Source organism: Trachymyrmex septentrionalis, unplaced genomic scaffold (assembly GCF_001594115.1).
Source record: "Trachymyrmex septentrionalis isolate Tsep2-gDNA-1 unplaced genomic scaffold, Tsep1.0 scaffold9, whole genome shotgun sequence".
Taxonomy (NCBI): Eukaryota; Metazoa; Arthropoda; class Insecta; order Hymenoptera; family Formicidae; genus Trachymyrmex; species Trachymyrmex septentrionalis.
Window position 1 is genome coordinate 125,450 of NW_017306091.1, and position 21,532 is coordinate 146,981.

At 36.6% G+C, this 21,532-nt stretch overlaps 4 protein-coding genes across 8 annotated transcripts in view; 2 read left to right on the top strand and 2 right to left on the bottom strand.

Annotated features, from left to right (window-relative positions):
- Window positions 1-3,998, bottom strand: part of LOC108755925 (cytosolic carboxypeptidase 1-like) — a 32,858-nt gene extending 28,860 nt beyond the window's left edge. For 2 of the 5 annotated variants that reach the window (XM_018499355.1, XM_018499354.1), the window contains exons 1-2: window positions 3,618-3,998; window positions 930-1,081 (exon numbers count right to left, since the gene is read on the bottom strand). In XM_018499355.1, the coding sequence (XP_018354857.1) occupies window positions 930-1,081; window positions 3,618-3,670 (205 nt within the window). In that variant the 5' untranslated portion in view covers window positions 3,671-3,998. Of the gene's footprint in view, window positions 1-929; window positions 1,082-1,830; window positions 1,847-3,567 lie in introns of those variants that run through there. The other 3 variants (XM_018499357.1, XM_018499356.1, XM_018499358.1) reach the window with 3 other exon arrangements.
- A 4,068-nt stretch (window positions 3,999-8,066) lies between these two features.
- LOC108755808 lies at window positions 8,067-9,960 on the top strand. Its single transcript, XM_018499088.1, has 4 exons — window positions 8,067-8,400; window positions 9,135-9,302; window positions 9,372-9,500; window positions 9,600-9,960. Exons 1-4 carry the CDS (start codon window positions 8,395-8,397, stop codon window positions 9,780-9,782), a joined length of 486 nt encoding a protein of 161 aa, XP_018354590.1. The 5' UTR covers window positions 8,067-8,394; the 3' UTR covers window positions 9,783-9,960.
- A 1,921-nt stretch (window positions 9,961-11,881) lies between these two features.
- On the top strand, window positions 11,882-14,998 carry LOC108755991. The gene is made up of 2 exons (XM_018499512.1): window positions 11,882-13,492; window positions 14,146-14,998. Exons 1-2 carry the CDS (start codon window positions 11,963-11,965, stop codon window positions 14,458-14,460), a joined length of 1,845 nt encoding a protein of 614 aa, XP_018355014.1. The 5' UTR covers window positions 11,882-11,962; the 3' UTR covers window positions 14,461-14,998.
- A 29-nt stretch (window positions 14,999-15,027) lies between these two features.
- Window positions 15,028-17,720, bottom strand: LOC108755992. Its single transcript, XM_018499513.1, has 2 exons — window positions 17,381-17,720; window positions 15,028-15,870 (listed from the first exon to the last, which is right to left on the bottom strand). The coding sequence occupies exon 2, from the start codon at window positions 15,868-15,870 to the stop codon at window positions 15,145-15,147; it is 726 nt and encodes a 241-aa protein (XP_018355015.1). The 5' UTR covers window positions 17,381-17,720; the 3' UTR covers window positions 15,028-15,144.
- Between the last annotated feature and the right edge of the window lie 3,812 nt (window positions 17,721-21,532).

The window sequence follows — 21,532 nt, forward strand, 5'->3', positions numbered from 1 at the left end:
TAGTGTACGTGGTTATTTTATCTTTATTACACTGGCAAACAATAAGGATGTAATAATTCATTATGTCATACTGTATTTCTTGCTGAAAAGCACCCTATGATCTGATTCCGCAAAAATGTAAGATTAATTAACTTTACTCTCGGTTTAATTTACTATCTTTTTCTAATTCCTGAAAATAGAAAAAGCATAAATAGCAAGTTAAAGCGAGATTACGTTAATCTTACATTTGAGGAACCGACCTACATCTCCTTCATCACGCACCTGCGTCTCGACAGATCTGTCAGAGGGCTCGACGTTTCCGCTAGAAATTTCGTGTAGCTCATATACGTTTTATCAAATTTTACACAAATGGCACGATGCAAATGCAATAATAACAATGCGATGGCGCAGAACGTGACGACCAATTTTCTTCGCCATCCATTGCGGGGGAATTACATGAGAATGATAAATCGCGCAAGTTCCAACGTGATTTCGTGCTAGCCAAGAGTAATAATATACCGGCACGAATTTCACCCTGGAGTGTCCAATCTACCTTCCGATTCGTTTAGAACTTTATTGCCACGATTCGCGCGCAATATCGTACGCTTATCGTACGAGACCTTTAATGGGGACGACACGCGATACGAAGCACTAATGAGAGGGGAAATCGCTGCAACGTCGCTGATTCGCGACGCTGTAAAATCGAAGTAGAGAGATAAAGGAGATGAAAAAAAATTTTTTTAATTATACAAAACACGTACAGCTCTTACATCGTTGAAATAAAAATCTGCAAAATGTTTTATTTAAGAATTGTACAAACAATTGAGAAATTCCTTATTGCCGGTAAATGCTAAAAAAAAAAAAGAAAAAAAGATTAGCCAGGCACAATGCCTTCCAAAATACAAAGTTATCGAGTCGCGAGATAAGGAATTCCGAATAGAGTTGCGTACCTGATGATGTGATTCGCGTGTGAATCTTGGCCACGATCGCCCTGAGCGCGTCGCCCGCTTCCTGCGGTTTAGCCGCGTAAGTTCGAAGCTTCTCCAACAGCGCATCGTTCACGATCGCCTCATCCGCGCTTTTATTATTCGCTGACATCACACTAAACGACGCATTACAGAAAACAACGAAATATCATTTACTCTTCCAAAAGGGGCCGTTCGATAACGCGTATCGATAACACGGAAATCGCAAAAAGCCATTCCTGATTTCGAATGTAGGTCTACGGCAAAGTGAACACGTCAAAACGATATGCGCGCTAAATGCGAAAGCGTGTAATCGAGCTCTGCCTATGATAACAAGTGAAACGATGAAGGATTACAGAGGCTGCAAGCTAACATTTTGTATTGCCTGAAGCCAGAAACACATAAAAAAAAAAAAAAAAACGTGAAGCAGTAAAACGTAAGTGGTAAAACGAATTGACCAATCACAATAGAGAACGTATGTCATTGCGTCTCACTACCAATTAGCCAATCAGAGTTGAAAATTTTTGATAACTCTTTATTGCAATTGGCTAATTCTTACGGTGGTTGTTACGGAAAGTAGCCCTTGTGCGGTAGCCCTTTTAAGTAATCGCATTACAGGTTGATAGTTGACGATTCCATAATTTTAGCCAATCACGACGTAATGAGTACGGACTAGCTGCATCATGATCGGCTAAAATAGAACCATCAAACGGAAACCGTAACCAGCGAACCGTAGGGTGATTACGGCTTTATGATATCTGAAAAGGATGATTGACGATTATTTTCTCGTATATACGCAAGTGACATCGCGAATTTCGTCTTCTTTCTTCTTCGTATTTCTTATCAATATGCTAACCGTGATATAAATGTATATCATGATACTAACTTGCTTTAGGTTACCCATGACAGATGCAAAAGCGATAGCTTTCTGTCACGACGGGACGAACAATGGTGTGCATCGCGCGACCGTTGGCAATGCATCGTCGCATCAATGAATCTTCATTGGCTTTCGGCCAACGCGGTCGGAAGAGCTGTTAATCAGTATTCACAATCAGGTTGGTCTGTTAGTCAATGTCGCGGGGATAAAGTCAACCATCGGAAAATCGACGCGCGTCCGTGCCAAGGTTAATTAAAGTGATCAGGTAAAACGCGACGCCGCTCTAAAGTAACTGCGACATGGATTGTCCTCGCACGAGCCGCGATTCCGAGAAGGACGACCGGAAGGAACTCATTATCGAATAATTAAACGTTCAATTTCGCATTAACTAGGTAGCAGCCATGTCATATTAAATGAGATGACATGTTTCACTTGTTCACGAGGAATATCGCGAGGCAATATCAAGAATATAGTAAAATTATTTGGATTTTGGCTCTATCTATCCGAAATTCGTAAGATCTAATTTTCTCATGTTTATCCCTAACTACGTGAAATTGCGAAGCAACTAAAAGCAGAGGACGACATGCGGAATATTTGACATGAAACTATTTCAACTCTGTGAGAGAGAGAGAGAGAGAGAGAGAGAGCAGGCGGATAAAAAAATAAGAATAAAAAAATTGACGTTTAGTGATAAGATATTTATTGATAGCTCGCTAATTACAGACAAATTCTTTTATGGGTGTACTTTTCTGTAACGTATACCGTGTGTGGTTTGAAACATATAATACACCGAAAAAAAATCTAAATTTTAATAAATATTTGTTTGAATAGTTCTAAATAAATATTTACTAAATGTAAACTTATTTATTTGATACAAAAGTCATTCATTGGATTTAACTCATCATTCTTATATTGAATAAATATTTATTTACTGTAAGTAAATGTTTGCCTATTGTTAGTACTATTCAAAAGAAATATATATTTAAGATTTAGTAAATTTTTTTCAGTATCTAAATATTCTCAAAAGGTTAAAGAAATGCGTGAGTCACTGCATTAAGCATTACATCAGTGCGTCAATAAGAGAAGCTACGGTGATTGAATGAATTCGTATGAATACGGTGTAACAATTGTAAAATTTCCTTGTCGTCGGTTTATTAAGCGGGATAACTGAGATAAAACATTATAGCTTTGTAAGTTTCTTTAACGACGATATATCGACGTCTTTGAGCCGAAGAACAATAATTAATTATGCTTAGTGATCAATAATGCTACACGTTCAATCGATACATAAAAGCCCAAGCGTATAACGAATCGCGATGCAATCTCGATAAAAAGAAAAAAGAATATATCGAATGAAACAAATTCAGCGTTCACACGCGAATATACGTGAGAGGTTAGATTATTTTTCATCCGAATTTATTACCGATTTACGAAATGTATTTTAAAGCCGCTTAAAATATTCAAACTATTAAAGAAACGTAATGATTTACAATTTTAATAAATAAAGCTACATCCGTGTGTTACACCGGTGTAATTAAAGTTTCGAAATTTTCATAAAACAGATCTATTTTAATGACTACTGCTGATATCAGGAAGAAAATTTAAAGTCTTTCGCCTCGCTGTATAAAATATAGCAATCGTCAGAAAAGCATATCGAAGTAAATACCGCATACCGAGCGTACGCGAGACCGTACGTACGATCGTCGACACCGGAAATCGCGACTGAGATGGCGAGCACGCACGTACACACATATATATACACACAGAAATACGATTCTGTCTTCTAAGCTCTTTACTCTTCCTGCTGGACGTCGGCCGTATTCTCGTCGACTGGTTGCATCGTCGCCATCGGCCGTCGGTTCTCCTTGTCGTACCTCACCGACGTGTACCTTTCATGACCCTCCCTCCATCGGTTTGCTTTTTGTCAAAAGCCGAATTTCGATAAAATTACGACTGGTTTAAGAAAGGGCTCTCTCGGGAATAAAATTTTGTTCGGGGACTTTTCCAGAGTGATCTCTGACAGATATCTGTTGCGAATCGTTCCCTCGCGACGGCAACGGCTAGATGCAATCTATCTCTGGCGAGAGAGCGCGGATCTCCCTGCGCGAAATTCGCGAAGCGACCCTCACGCTTCGCCACTCCACGGCGATTTGACGTTTCTGCCTGCCAAAACTATGTTTAAATGCAGACCGCGCGCGCACGCACGCAGGGCGCGTCTATTTTCAGCGGCGACGGCCGCTTCCCGAAAATCGCGCCCCCTTTCTCTTATCCCGGCGATAACACCCTCGCGTCCTCCAGCACCCTGGCGTCATCGACCGATGCGCCGCGATGCATCGCCGTAAGTCTGTCGACGTAAGAACGTGTGAACTCCTTCCTTTTACCTCTCTCTCTGTTCCAGAGGCCAAAGTAACGCGATTTGTCAAACGAGGAAGGAACGTGCCTGCATTCTTTGCGAATAGGATAGGATCCGTTCTACAATTGCATATAGATTTATTGACATTTTTACGTCGGACTTGATTCTTGGAAAATAAATGAGCATTTTCGAAATGAAATAATTTTCAAAATATAGAACTGGCAGAGCGCGCGAAACGTCTGGGACTTCGGGATCTCTCACCGCGTGTTTTACAGTGTGAGGATCTAGCGCGAAATGTCTAGAAAATAATTGCTGTTTATTTAACGAGTGCCATCAAAGATCATCGCGTCGCGTTTGGTTTGCCAAAACGGAAAATACTTCCGCGACTACTTCACTGTAGCCCTCCAAAACGTCATCGGTTCCGCTAGAATGCGAAAGACGTGGAAATGAGTTACGGCGAGCAGGTGAACATGTTGCAAAATTTTATTTAGCTACGTATTACTTTGTATGACGTTGAAGAAATATTAGAATTTTTCTAAAACCTACGTGAATTACTCAAGGCAGAGATTCGCTTGATAAACTTTTTTTGAATGCCCAAGCGGCATTTTGAAAAGATCCAATGAAAGACCGTCTCTCATTTCGGTTACGAGAATCGCATAAAAAATGAGCCAGCATTGTTGTTCATAAATTTTCATTGGCAAACGCAAAACAATTTTTTAGTTATAGCCACTGAAAGCAAACTGACAGTATACGAAGTACATTAATATTAATTAATCATATCAAGCAAATATTACAGTAACATCAATATTAATTAATTATATAAATTAATACAGCACACATGTACACAACAGTGACATCGTTGAGTAGGAAATTACAATATTATTTAACACAGAAAGCAGCTTTGTAACTGTTGTAAGCTTCTTAAATACGAATCTTATTCTTAGATCCTTATTAGATTTAAATATATATTAAGGAATCATACAACAGTTAAGTAGCGAAGCTGCTTTTTCTGCTGGACGCAACCATTAACGTAATAAATATTAAATGAAAATAGACCGATGAGATTGAATCACACGTGAGAGAAAAATGCCATGTTTGATCAAGGCGGTTCTTCATATCTAATAATATTTCTTGTAAATTTATACAATTTCTAGTTCAAGCTAACTGTAAGGATAATTTGTTAATCTTGAAACATAGCTCTAACATAGCTAAACCGAAACTAATACTATCATAATTGAATTGGTAAGAAATTTAATAATATTGATGTGCTTGATGTAATATTATAATATTATATAATATTGACGCTTGACGTAATGTTACTAATATTCGTAGGTAGGTAGCGAATATGAAATCTGATTAGCAGAACTCACAGGCTTGTAATTAGATTCTTGATTTTTTTTTTGTTGAACTCAATCAGAAAATCGATAATTTAACAAAAAAATTTCTATACGTGACTATTCGATGCAATTAAGATGCCATATTGGAAAGAAAGATTATTTATTTAATTACTATTATACCTAAAATCGTGAAATCAGAGGTAGCGTCAGCGGCACGATATTCGCGTGCGGCTGTCACATTGGCGCATGTTTATTCACATGCGGCACGTTCGCCGTCATAAAGACATTAAAATTGCGCACGAATGCCGACACACGACGCGTTATTAACGGTACACGACACGAATTCGTGGTTCGTTTATCAAAAAGGAACCGGCACGAGACACATCGAGATGAATCGTCTTAAGAATTGAGCCGAAAGGGGAGGCGTTAAGAAAGCAGCCATAATCAAGCAGGAAATGCGACTTGCTCTTTAAGGTTTCTTCCTTTTCGAGGACAGCATCGTAGTCGGCGATCATGTACGATCAACACTGAAATTACACGACCTCAGGGTTGAACGACGACTGGTATATCAGTGTTGAACAGAACCGAGCTGTCTGACAATGAAGTGTACGAAGCTCACTTGTTGATGAACGCGAATTCACGCAATCCTGCGGATTGATTAGCGAACGTGCGAAGTTCCACGAGCACGGTCGAGTTCTCACGAGGCTCTCCTATCGATTGCCGAAAGGGCGCTCTGGTTCAAACTGGTCCACGCTCTCCTCTCGCCAGATTAGTCGATCCTGTGAAACTCAAGTTTTCGAATTCGATCGACAGCGTGAGGATCATGATGGATGATTCTCTTCATGGCGAGGATCTGGTTAATCTTACGATAACTTCATATGCTATAATTACACATATATTGTTATTACTGTTGATGATGGCATTAATACAATTTAATTTGCTTCACTGTAAGTAAAGTACAACATTATTATTAGTATTATCGTATATGAAGAAAAAAAATATGAAATGTTGTATGTAATTTATTATTTAAATTATAGTCTCTTGAAGCGAAGTCACGGCTTGTAGATTCATCGCTCGTAATATTGTTAATCTGACTCGATTATAATCGAGGAAATAAATATAACACTGTATTATTCATGTAAAACAGGCATTTTTCAGCTCGTGAAAAATACAGGTTAAAATAAATAAAATTGAGACAAAAATAAGATTGAAATCTCAAACTTTATATAGTATACAACATAAACGTTTATGTCATAATCTGACATTCGTAACACATGAATTATCGTTGAGGGTTGACAATTTCAAAGTGTTTACAAAAGTATATCAGTATATTTAAATCAGTATATTTTCAATTTATTTAAAAAATATAAATACATTCTCAAGAATAAAATATCAAAAACTCCATTTTTCATGACAGACAAAAAAATATTTATAAATATGTTATAGTGGAAGGGACTCTGTTACATTTAAGTATGTCAAAGAAGAAGAAACATTCGATTAACTGTACATTTACTCGTATTTATAATATTCATTATCCATTTGTTCGATCAACAATAATTTATTATCAGTCAGATTCACCTCACTGCTAAATTTTTCTTCTTTCATCTGATTCTCCGCAGAACGTTATCGGCGATTCTCATCGAGACAACCATACGCTCATCGACGAAATTGAATCTTCACGTCATTTAGCAGAGCATTATACGTATGTTTATCTGATCAACGACGCGACGACGGTTGGTATAAACATCGGGATTACGATCGTCGGTAAATTTCAACGGCCAAATTGTCATCAAGGTGACCGTCGTATTCGGCGACGATACACCCACGCGACTCAAACGTCACGTTTCCGTTCACGCTACGGTGCTAATGACTGTCGGATCGACAGCGTGGCACGAGGCCAATAAAGAGGACGCTGCATAGAGCGCTGTGAATCGAAGAAACATTAGAAATTCAAATCCAAACGTCGTTCGTATAAGACGGACACACTCGGTCCGACCACGCCTCTTATTCATGACCTAACCGCAAGAGCATAACCGGTTCAAACCCACCTCAGTCTATGGAACACTCACGCTATGCGGTACTCTATTCGCGCACATCAACTTCCCCTTCGTCGTCCTTCGCAAATCATGCGGGAAGGACGTTTAGGGTTGCACACAGCGATCAATACGCGGCGGACTTTATTGAACGCTTACAATCTCGCGCGATCCATCCTTTCGGAATTTTATCTTTACGAGTTTTAAGATCGCGCACGCATAGAAATTCCCGATAGGAGCACAGAAAATAGTCGCAAAGCGAATCTTTTCAGCTCCGATTCTATTCTAAATGCACACGCCTTGATCGTAATCCCTTAAAGCGTCCCTCCTCGAAGAAATCGAGAATCGAAAGGCGGAAACAGAGAATATGTCTTTAAATCTCTCCTGCAACGTATATATATATATATATATTAATCGTAAAGAGAACCAGATAATAACAAGTTCATAAGTTTATGATCAAGGATATCAGCAAACGTCGGCGATACAGTTTAACCGTTAAAAGAATGCTTGGTTTCGATCATACTTGAAATCGATACTCAAACTGATATCGAGGCCGCTTCCCGCCGGCTCTCTCTGTGAATTGCGCTACGAGTTCCGCGTTAAAAGAAAAAAAGAAAAAGAAAAAGAAGAAAGGATAGTACGCCGTATTTTGCGTGCGCTGCCCGAGCGATCGGGAGAGGAGACGACACAAGGAGTAAATGTTTGTAGAAGCAAAAAAAAAGCCGCAGATAATGTTCGACGGGGTGGGGCTTTGCTCTCCAGGACGGGAATATATAAATCGCAGGTAGGGCTGAAATTCAAGTTAGTTCGAATACGATCTGAGGCTATCGGCAATCTACGGAAACAAGAGATGCGGGTGAGTCTGTCGATGATTCGTTACTGTGGAACTGTTGCTATTGTTATTCTGTTTGATTATTTGCATATGTCTAATGGCGCCATTTTTCTTTTTTTTTAAATAACACAATTTACATGACGGAACTTCCTCCTATTTGCTTTTTCTAAAGTGATACTTGCTAACTTTGTCAGTGACTTGCCGTACTTCTGCTTTAAAATTTTAAATTTATTTTACAAGAAATGAAAGATTTAATTAACTGTTGTTATTTATCGTAAAAATTGCTCTATTCTTACTGTACAGATAATATGAAAAAATAAAAATATATCAAAATAGCGAGATATATTAATAGAATATTATTGTCATACGTACCGCGCTCACGTCATGATGTTTTCGTGGAAAGTAATTTCATTTCTTGTTTGCTCGGATCATTCGCATGCAACACACGAAATTCGACGGGCAAATCTCATTTCAAGACGTTATTGCGTATGTTTCTCGTCTACGCTTTTGAAAAACAATAAACAAACGGATTATAACAATACCGATAGTTAAGAAAACTATAAATAAATATATAATATATAATATAATAAATATAATTAATATATAATATATATAAATATATCAGAATATAAAAGCACCACTAATTCTATATTTTAATGTTGTGTTCTTCATCTATCTATAATTATTTAAATATAAAATCTAAATTGTGCTATGTAAACGTATTTCGATGCTGCTCAATTTTAAATTTTTTTTTGCAGGGTTTAACGTCGTTCGTAATTTTCTTCGTGGGGATAGTTGGAACGGCAGTATCGAAACCATTATCGACTTTAGTCAGCACTAATTATCTGTATTCCACGCCCGAAATTGGACAACAGCAATATCTTGCCGCATATCAAGATACGCATTCTCCCTATTACGTTTACAATGTATTACAGACATAAAATATTCTACAACTAGCGCTTGGACATCATCTGTAACATTATGCGTCTTTTTAGATGTATTCAAACGCGGGAGGTATATCGAACACTCTTCATGTTAGCAGCGAACCAGAGATTTCTCACTTTCCTGCTTACAGTTTCTATTATGAAACACCAATTTATGATATCCGGATTCCATTAAATCCTGTAATTATGTTATTTCAATGAACTTTTATTCAAAAAGATCGCTCGAGTTGCACACTGTAAGCTACATATACAAATGAATAATAACTTGGATTATTTCAGGTTTATCCCGTGCTGACACCATTTCATCCAGGAATACCTCCGGCACTTCCGCCAACATCGACAGAACAACCTTCCAACGAAGACGATTATGACGGCATCGAAAAGTTAGATACGAAAGTTGATCCGGATACAGAGAATCCGGAAAATACAGATAACGATTCCATAACTGTGGAAGCAATATGAGACAATTCTTCTTGATACGTGTACAACATAGCGTATATGTGAAAAGTTACAATAAGTACTATCGTTTAATACGATAAATGTTTGCTTTTTTAATGTTACTTTTATATTTATGTTATGTTGCGCTACATCCAAGATATGTTAAAAAGTTCTTTTTGACCAAATTTTTATTAAAAGAGAAAAATAATGCATTGTTACTTTCGTACGTAAGAATAGCGTCCGATACTTGTAATAAAAATTAAGATTTTGGTAGGTTTCACTTTATTTATCTTCTCCCTATTTCAAATTACCATTTGAAAGTTGCTTGAAGTTATTTGCAAAGTAGAGAGATGTTGATATTGAGGAAGAAAATATTAAATATAAATATACCTGTTAATTTAAAAAGTATTCATATCAATATCGAAGAAAATTTTACTGATTAATATTTATAATAAAAGAAATAAGAAAAGGGGAATGTGTGTGTAAAAAGTATTTTTTAGTAAAAATGAACATTCTTTCACGTTCCTGATGTTTTCCTAATATGAGCAATACACTCGACTTCGCTGAAACAGCATTCCTTGAAGCATGTTCAGATTCACTTGAGTGCTCCTCTCCCTTCAGGTATTGTTATCCTTAAGTCTGTTTTTTAGCTGAATTAGTATACACTTTTGGTGAGATAGGTATACATTTAAAGCGAGGAAAATATTGCTAGTGCAGTCTAGTGTAGAAATAAAAAAAAACACCACTTGTTTAACATTCGGCGAATAAGAAGAATAAAATAATATCTAGTGGCACTCTAAACGATAGAAATCTGAACATAGACTAAATACACATAATATAATATGTAATTTGTACATCTCGGAACTCTTTTTCATTTTAATTAAAAAACATTCAAAATTTATTGTGATATCCTTCTTTACATTGTAATAATATTGTTAAATTTTTATATAAAAGTAATAATATTTATCTACGTGATCGATGCACTTCTATTTCTTGACATACTGCTTTTATTGACGTACTTTTTCCTAAATCTGTCAGATCCACACACACACACACACACACACACACACACACACACACACACACACACACACACACACACAGTAGTTTTTTTTTACATTATACACCATAGCCAGATTCATTCTTTAAATTTTCTTTTTCAACAATTAAGATCAATCCACACTACTTGCATCTACACATCTTATGCAATCATATGCATGAAAAATAGCAATCACGTAGAATGAAAAATATAGCAATATGAACCTTGCCCTGGTTTAACATTTGATAAACAACAAAGATGAAATGAACTTTGCGAGTATCAAGTGGAATGCACCTTAGACTGTTAACTCGCTTATACATATACATAATAAACTTTCTATAAGTTATTAGTCTTAAAACACTAGGTGTAATAAACCTTAAGAAATTGATCAATTAACCCGGATCTACAATAGATTTTTAAGCTGTAAGAAATGGACAAATTACAATACAATCAATTATTCTCCTCGCATTCGACTGTAATTGGATAGTTTCTTACGGCTTAAGACTTAAAACACTTATTGCAGATCCGGACTTACAATCGAATGTGAGAAGAATAATCGACTATAATTGGTCAATTCCTTACAAAGCTTAAGAATTACTATTATTGTGTTTGCGGGGTAAAAGTACTATAATACTGTACAGCACGAAAGCTTGTAATTTACGCACGTTTACACACTGCTTCTGATAAAATGATATAAACTAATTATGTTATAGATATATTTTAACACTTTTATTTAAAAATATTTAATTTATGAATAATTTAAAGATATTATTTGATATTGCAATTCCATACTTTTTCTATTCTATATTTTATATCGAATCTAGAAAAATCTCGAATAATCGATAATATTGAATATCAATAGCTCTATTGTAAATAAACATCTCTATTATAAATTTATTAACAAACATTTATTAATTTTTCATATCAGAAAAGCTATTTGTTAAATCGACAGAATTCGACAGATTCGATATCGTCTCACAAAGAACAGGATAGCGACGGAGTAACTTGGCTTCGATAAATCAATCGTTGTTACGACGAAAAAAACGTCTAGGTCACTTACCCCGAGAATCCGAGATAAAATGGGGTCAAAGATGATGAGAAGTCTTCGAGTCCATCAGTACATCGATTTCCTTGGAACGCGCTCGTCGATATCGACGTTACAAAAATGATTGTCCGCCATGGAACGTTATGGGGAATCGCAGTGCTGGTTCTTCTCGCGAGTGTATCATTTTCGGAATCTGTAAAACTGCGAAAACCGCGAAAGAGGACCACGGCAAGAACTCCGTATCAACAATCCAGGCTCGGATCGGTAATCATAAGAGTGATGCATAAATATTCTGATGATGATCTCACGCGTGGTGCATCGGCTGGTTGTACTAACGGCAATTGTAGAAATGCGCACAATAAATTTCACTTTGAACCTGTCAACGAAGCGATGTCCGAGAAAGACAATTTTCTCTCAGACGAGGAATCGTTGCGTTACGTCGTGCATCCGGAGAAATATGAACATTTCGTGATGAGAAAGAATTCAGGACACGCGAATAGATACAAAAGGGACTCTACATTTTCGGAATTACATTCATCAAATACAGACGATCATACAGTGGTTAATCGTGACGCGAGTGAAGTATCAAAAAACGTAAATAAAGGAAATTTTACGAAAAAAATATACAGACTTCCGTTATACAAAACAGTTCCGCTAAATCCGTTCAACAGATACACAAAGAATCTTTCGAAATCTGTAAGTGAAGCAAGCAGAACGAGAAGAAGCCTCACTGTTGATCATTCTTCGCAAAGGAACGATAGTGACAGTGGCGATGCAAGTAAAGTGCCAAAGAACGTAAATAAAGGAAATTTTACGAGAGTTCCGCTATACAGAATATTTTCATTAGACGGACTTAATAGATATACAAAAAATTTGGAACCTTTAAGCGAAACAAGCAGAACGAGAAGAAGCCTCACTGTTGATCATTCTTCGCAAAGAAACGATAGTGACAATGATGACGCGAGTAAAGTACCAAAAAACGTAAATAAAGGAAATTTTACGAGAGTTCCGCTATACAGAATAGTTTCACTAGACGAGCTTAATAGATATATAAAGAATTCGAAATTTTTAAGCGAAGTAAGCAGACCAAGTAGAAGCCTCGCTGTTGACGATTCTTCGCGAAGAAACGACAATGACTATTACGCACAACGGAAAGCCGTCATGGATAGATATTACGCTCGGCAGCGTGAAATAAACGCGCGATACGCTAATCGAACAAGCACGACTCCGCGATTAAAGTACAACAACGTGTCGCCGACAAGCAACGTCACCCTGTTCGATCTCAGACGTATATATTCTAATAAAGACTCGACGGCGAGGGACACTGCGACTTTTCTTCATCCATCCACAAAGATAGATCCAATATATAGCAACGAATCGCGATACAACAAAATACCGACAGAACTGGACAATCGACGAAACTTCATTCCTGAAATCGAACCCGGCTTCAAATCTGACACGGATGCGTCTCAGATGAGAAGCAGCGGTAATAACGAAAGAAACGCATTGGATTATTTCGTCACGCCCACGCCCTGCACGAATTTATCCTCAAGTGGCACTTTCGCGCCGAAAACGCGACCCAAGCAGGCACAAAATTGGACCAGTGAAACAGAACAGAACAGGGACTGCGATAACAATCCAGTAGATAAGGTGCATTAATACAATAAATATTACTTTTACATCTCTCGATTTCTATCGTTTCAATTTTACTATAAAACTTTTAGAGTGAATTGTCTCCCTAGAGTGAAATCTTACTCTTAAAGATTGAAAATTGAGCCACCCTTTTTTTTTTAAAGATTGGGCTCAATCTTCACTCCTTAGGACGAGATTTGGAAATTCCCCCAAAGAATTCAGAAAGTATTTTTTCATTGCCTTAGTACAAGATGTACTCTCTAAAATTTTTTGAATAAATCTCTCTCTGAAGAATGAAATTTCACGCTTAAAGATTGAAAGATGAGCTACTCTTTATCAAGACTCTCTATTTTCGCTTTTTATCCCCATAGTAAAAAATATCACAAAAATATCACGGTGACATGCGAATGTTCGCTTTGTCACAGGTAACATTACTATGACATGATTACGAAGCGGTCATAAAAAATTGTACCTCACTGTAATGCGGCTATGACATGTACAGATTAAGATAATAATGTGACGTGACCTTTTGATAATCTCATAGTGGCATCACAATTTTGTGAGCCTATCGTGACGTCACGTGTGAAGTTTTTTACTATGAGAGTAGATTCCATTCCAAACAATTTAGAGAGTATTCTATTATACGATGTATTGTGTGTTTTATTTTCTAGAATAACACCGAAGGCAACCTACGATGGGGAAAGTGCGAAGGAAAAATTGTGTATCAACACAATTTGCTTCTAGGATTAAGGGGGATCCCTTCGAACCTTGACGCTCTGTTTGAGGTAATCATTCAAGGCCCTGTCTGCATCACTTGCGTAGAAGCGTTGCGATATAACGAAACTAGAGCGACTGTCGCGTTGGATTCCGGAGGACATGGATACGAATACGCGAAACTGAGGCTACAGGGTTACGAGAACGAAGGATTTTCCTACATAATAAAGGTTTGGGGCATCAATAAAATTGGTGAGGTTTGCGATAAGTAGTAGACTAATCAAGATACGAGTAACGTATAAAAATCAATGAGCTAGGTAACATTATGTCACACGCGTATAAAAAAATCATTAATACGAAAAATTAAGTAATATTTTTATAAATATATCATTGATATGTTTTATGACATCGTTTGTTTAGTCTTACTTCGTATTAAGAGCAAGTAATCTTAAAAAAAAAACAAGACAATCTTAACACATGCGAAAGATGCAGATCACAAAAAATAAAAAAAATTCCTCATAAAAGATATCTACGCAAAATGATCAAAATATTAAAGTACTTATTGTTCTTCTGATTCAATATTAGTGTAGAACGTAGCGTTATTGTAGATAGAATTCTTCTACTTGTCGAATCTTGATCTGCCATCGTCATGTAGATTGGAGATTATATACTCAAACAATTGCAATGTTCAATGTAATGGCGCAATCAATGTACTAAATGCCAATTGCACAGCTGCGCCAACAAGCATTGATTATTTCTCAACGCGTAGCGATAAAGGTTCTTACTTAAAAAAGAAAAAATTAAAGAAATAAAAGAAGGAAACAAGAAATTCTAACATATTTTATCGTTATATCTGTTCACACTTGTAACATTTATTAAACAAATTCGCGGAGCCTTCTTTTTCACCTATTTATCATCGTTCAGTTCTAAATATCAATATTTCCACTTTGCAAAGTTCAAGATCTCTTTGGAACGGAAGTCGGAAGAGGCTGCGGTGGTACATCTGGTATTTTTTCTCGGTCGTTTTTCGTATGGGTTCTCTTCTCGTCGTAGAAACTTGGTAATAGATGATCGGAATCGACGTTCCTCGGCGTGGTAGCTGGAATTGGTTCCAAAGACTCGTAAGGCCGGTAATTGATGTAGTAAGTGCCAGGTACGAGATGTGGGTTGAAGCCATTGTACGTATAGGTGTACGGTTCGTAGTAGAGGGAACGATAGTTCGGGTAGAAGGTCAATGGCTCCTGCTCGTTCTTCTTCGCAGAGTTCTTCGTATCGCCGTTTTTCAGATTGTTTACCTTGTCACGATCGGTGATAGCGTCCTCATGTTCTTTCGCGATACCGAAGCTCGTCGACTCGGCTAGACGACGCGACGTTGAGGATGAGGTCTGCGCTTGGTCGTTCCTGCTGACCGCTTTACCATCGGCGAGCAGCGGATAATGCACCACTTCCGGCCCGACAAAGTGAGGTGCTATCTGCGTGTAATAGAACGGTGGCACGTAGCCGATGGCGGTTCGATGGAAGACCGGTTGTATCACAGGGAATGCTCGCGACGGCAATAGATTCTGATTGCTCGTAATCACGGCGTTATACACCCTCGGTACCTTCAGGAGACCCCGTCGCGACCCTTGAGGAGGCGCGCCAAACGCGACGGTAGTTAATGCGCACAAGATTAGCAGCTTCATCTAGAAACAGTACTTTTCCATTAATCCTTTAATTTTTCTTTAGTAAAGGAGGATATTAAAAAAAGGCCGTGCTCTAAAAGTAAAAGAGTAATGTTTTTTTTTGTAGATTTTGACTTCCTGAATACGATAAATTATTTAAAAAATTCATGGCATTTGGGGGAGACACCTTGAAAATTAAATAAGAATATTGAAATTTGAATAAATACATCATATTCGTACTCAATTTTCAAAGTGTTCCCCAAACGCACTTTTTTTTTGGCAGAAATTGGCCTTTTTTTCTCCATTCTCCTTTATTTGGTTTTCGTCATAATAAGGATTTCCAGTTACGTATAAAAAATAGTTGCGGAAGGATTCGACATAATAAATATATTTTATATTTATATGATTGTATAATAGCGTGTATTGTTCTTCCTAATAAGAAAATGATCGAAAATATTCGAAATGGCGGACAACGCCGAGAAAAGATGGGAGTGTTTCTGTGGAAGTAACTGACACCATTATTGTTTCTGGAAAAGTAACTGATACCAGTAGCGCAAGTGCCTCGCGTGTGAGCGCGCAAAACACTGCATACAAACGATTCGAGAGCCACGTGCACGGAATGTTACCCCGGCTATGCTCATAGGCGTGTACTCGAGACTGAATTATCGCATTTGAATTCCTATCGTGTTTGAAGTTCAAACTCCCGGAGCAATATAGCTGGTGAAATGTTACAAAGCCGCGGGGAGCGGCTTAACAAATAATGTTTATTGATTTAATCTCAATCTGTTGTATCTCATCTGTCTTATCGACAATATAAATTTTTACTGGAAAATATAAAAGATTACTATGTAAACACACAAATAATTACAATAAAGAACCAACACACCGAACTTTCAATTTCTTTCGCTAATATTTATAATCGATTCTTATATCTAAGTCTGTCTTAAGTATTAATTCTTGGTCGATATTCATAGTCCATTTTTATTTCAAGATCATCTTAAGTAATGTCTTAAGATGCTAATACGGCTCTCTAATTGATTCGTGACATCTTAAGTTGGCCAAGTTAATTATCGTTTTAAATATAATACGGTCTTAAAATAAAAATCGCGACTATGAATACCTTTATTTTTATTACGAAAAAAATTATTTAATTTTACATCCACACAAAATTTCTTTTCCGTTATATTAAAAGTATACATTCTGGATCGATATACCGAGAATATTCTCTCTACGTATAGTCAACAGGAAACAGACGCCAGGCAGAAAGGGTTGAAAGGTACGACTAAAGTCTGACAGCGTAGGTTTCACAAGGCGAGCCTGTCAGCGAATAAATAAGATCACGGAAATCTGAACATGGCATTGCACCGGTGAATCACCTCATCAGCATTCACAGCTTCACGGTGTCATTTGCACGTATCACTTCCTACCTCCAACAGATATCACTGTCACGTTCACCTTGTCGAATCAGCTCGTTCTTGGTCCTATCAGAATTATGGTTAGCGGAGCGGTATTGCCCGTTTCGTATACTCACTCTTATCAACTTCTGTCTCCCGCGCGTTTCCTGTACACCGGAGAATCTGCGAGAAGCTGACACCACAAGTAGTAAGAGCGCTGCATGGGCCCGTAGTATATATGGCCCATAGGGTTCCAGGGTTCGAGTCCTGCCTCCCCCACTACGAGCGACTCTCGGGCGAAAGTACTCTTCGATCGCTACTATAACGTCCAACTTCGGACCAGCCTATATCAGCGGTAAAACTGTAGAAGGACAGCCGTTTGCGATACGTCTCCTTCACCGATGCGATCGAGTGTAGCATACGAGCGAATGATTCCTGAGGTGACGCATGTTTTTCGAGAAAACCGCTTTTAAAATGCTTAAGGTGTACACGCTTAAGATAATTTAATACTCACAAATAGCAGACATTTTTATATAATTATGCCAAATGTATGATATATATTTAATATCTTTAAAATCCAAATTCAGCCGCTACACGAATTATGTAAAAAAGATCAAAAAGAATTTTAATTTTATGTTCTATAATTATTTAAATTTTTTAATGTCAAATTTTCGAGATTTTTTGTATTTTACTTAATACACGTATCGCTGTAACATTTATGATCAAGTTTATGCAAGAATAAGTAAAAAAATGAGACTCTGCATTTATATATGTGTATAGACCGTTGTCAATCATTTTTGACGTATTAACGAATACTGAGTGTTATTCTTCCCAACTGTTATGTCTGCGAAGTATTCAATCAGAAAATAAAATGACAATAATCCGTTTCTGCGCCGTCAGTTCATAAATAACTCGATGATAATGTCGATTTCGTCGCACAAACTAGTTCACCTTGGTCTCTCAATTCCTTCTGATTACAGGCCATTATAATAATTACTACATGTACTTATCCTTGAAAGTGACACATACGGAAATGGCAAAAGGTTTATATTATGTTTAAAAATATACAATAATCGTATCTTTTTTTGCACAGCGCGTGATACCAATTTATTATGCGAAATGTTATTATTATCGTAGCTTTGTACAATACTGTTTACAATAATTACTAAGCGCGATCATTACTAACAAATTCTATTTGAATAAAATTTAGTTTCCTTTTGGGAAACTTTCGAGCAGGTAACATACGTATAAGAATTACGAACACGCGTGTGCGCATACAAAATAAAAAATTTCATAATTCTGACTTCTCTCATTTGATATCCGCGTTCCGTTATTTACCGTTATAATTATTAATGTACGTCACACAAGTTTGTGAAAGACGAATAATAGAACGCTGGTAAGAATGGGCTTGCGACAGAATTTTTACATAAATCGCGCTGTAACATCCAAAATTCCATATACACGTACATCGGCCATTTTCACGGCGTGCAAAGCAAGAAAAGCGTCTCGTTGGAATTCATCGTGGATAACTTGGTAAGTCAACGTGCTTGAACATCAGCGTGTATGCGTAGAAGCGTAAACACTACGTGCGAGTTCCTCGCGTAATCGTGTCGCTTCGCATTATTCTTTGACGAAGACGCATTTGGTCGCTTCGTGATACATGCCTATATTAATACTTCTGATGACTGCTATAGCAAAAACCAAACTTTCAACTCGGTTTACACTTACATATAAACGCATTGCTATTATAAATTTTAACAATCTAGAGCGCATAAATACTTAAAACTACGTGAGCAATTGAAATCTTAATCGAAGCCGCCAAAATTCGCGATTGCTCGAACATTCTTTTTTGATTATTCTCGAGTGACACGCAATTATGCCTAAAACCTTAATGAAAAATACAGGCAAAATAATGTTATGTATTCTGATGTACACAGTTTTTAATAAGTCTTTATTTCCTGTTCCTACGTTTTTTAATCAAATTGCAATTAAATCTTAAATGAAAAACACAGGCAAAAGGAAAAAAATGCTAAACTTTAATAAATATTTGTTGAAATAATTCTAAATATTCATACTAAATGTAAACATGTATCTTTATTCGATACAAAAACCATTAATTTGATTTAATTATAAATTTTTTATTGTACAAAATAAATATTTCCTCAGTATTATTCAAAGAAACATGTACTAAGATTTTTTCTAATTTGTTGTAATTTTATAATTTTTTTTTTCGGTACAGAGAATAACAGATTTCAACCTATCAGAAACCATATATACAGAATGTTTCTGATAGGTTAAAATCTATTATTTCCTTATTATTGCCTATGCTTTTCATTGTGTTTAAGTTTATTCTATATACGCGTTACATTATAAACTGTTTTTAGCTACGCGTCACACGACAAAGATAATATAACAACAATTTTCGCGCGATCGCACATCATATATGATATCCGATAAATCGCCGACCGATAAATCAATCGACGATTTAATTTTGGTCAGATCGACTCAATCGGTATGTAACAGATTCGTCGCAGCAACAAGATCGGGAAATTCGGTAGGAAGAAAATCATCAGTAGCACCAATGGCGACAGTAGCAGCAAAATGTTGGCGTATACCACCAACCACCAGATCGACAAAGTTCCCAGAACCGGCTCTAGCATTATGATCCCCCGCCGGTCAAGAGGTCGAGCACACGAGTATAAAAACACGAGTGGGAGCAAAGCACTCGTGAGTATTCCGAGCTATCCGGTTTTACGAAGATAAAGTCCCCGATCATACTCGGTCTTTCATCGTCGGTACATTCCGAGGGATGCGCTGAAAACAAAGAAAAATCTTTTGAAATATTCCACGTCCTTTTTTTCTGTGATATATCGTATATTGCCTTAAGGAGTTTAAACGAATTTGATGCAAAGAAAATATTATAACATTGCTGCACTGTTTTTGAAACCATTCGATAACTCATTATCTTTCATCACTACTACGTTCCAATATACACTGCCAATACTGAAAAGCTGTAATATATGTATACGTTACGTGAATTATAGATTTTTAGTATTGGCAGTGTATATCAAAACACGGTCTATATATGATAATTCGAATGTAAACACATAATTAACGGTTATGTAATTGATGTCGAGATGTTTTCGTACTGAAGTAGTAATTAATTTGAATTATCTGTCAATGTGTATTTGTCAAATTAAAATGCAAGTGTTACCTCATATATGTTGCTGAATTATCTAATTAAACATGTGGCAGAAAATGATGTACCGAATGTTACGTCAGTCACTAATATGCACTACTTCGATTGCTAATTATGCAACAGTTTTGCGAGTTAAATAATTGCGTAATGATGTTAAAATTATTTGACAAAACATTCAAAACAATAACTTGTTCTAAAATTCTTTTTTAAGAAATAATAATAGAAAATCTATATTAAAAAAGTTTACTAAATCTTAATACGTTTTTTTTTTCATTGGTAATGACTAATATTACCTACAGTAACAAATATTAACTTAATAAAAAATGATAATTAAATTAAATTATCGATTTCTGTGTACAAAAATAAATATATGTTTGCATTTATATTCAGTAAATATTTAGTTAGTACTATTCCAACAAATATTTATTAAAACATTTAATACATTTTTTCAGAGTATACTGATTTTTTTAGCGTCAATTAAAAAAACTAACAATAAGTAGATAAATTAATAATAGAGAATGCGATGTCTGAAAAGCTATCATTCAATGTATATAATAAATTTAATGACATCACGCGAATTCGTGAGAGAGATACGCTCTTTCCTCTTAGAACTCATGGCTTATCTTTCTCTATCTTTTTGCCTTACTCGTTCTGTCGAAACTACGCGAATGTCCTTGTGTTGAAGTTACTAGATTTATCTCGATAAATTGTTGGGCAAGCTTGTGAAGCAATGCCAAGTCAAAGAAGATAGAATCATGTCGAAAGGAGGAAAAAAGAGACAGAAAAAGAAAAAGAGAAAGAGAAAGAGAGAGAGAGAGAGAGAGAGGAGAAGAAGGGAAAAAGAGAATGGGAAAATGTTTGCGAAAAATTATTCCAATCTCCGTCATGTACACGTAATATCGCATGGTCGCTCGCATGCACCAGACATATTGCATCGAGAAAAGTGAAATTTTCACAATTGCATAAGAGCTATATAATACTAGCGTTCAACGCGACGTCATCGTGTAACGCAATCTAAGTGCGCGATGTAATGTCAATGATCAAGCGTAACAAGATAAGCGATCTGTATTTTGCGCCGACTCAGTTAATT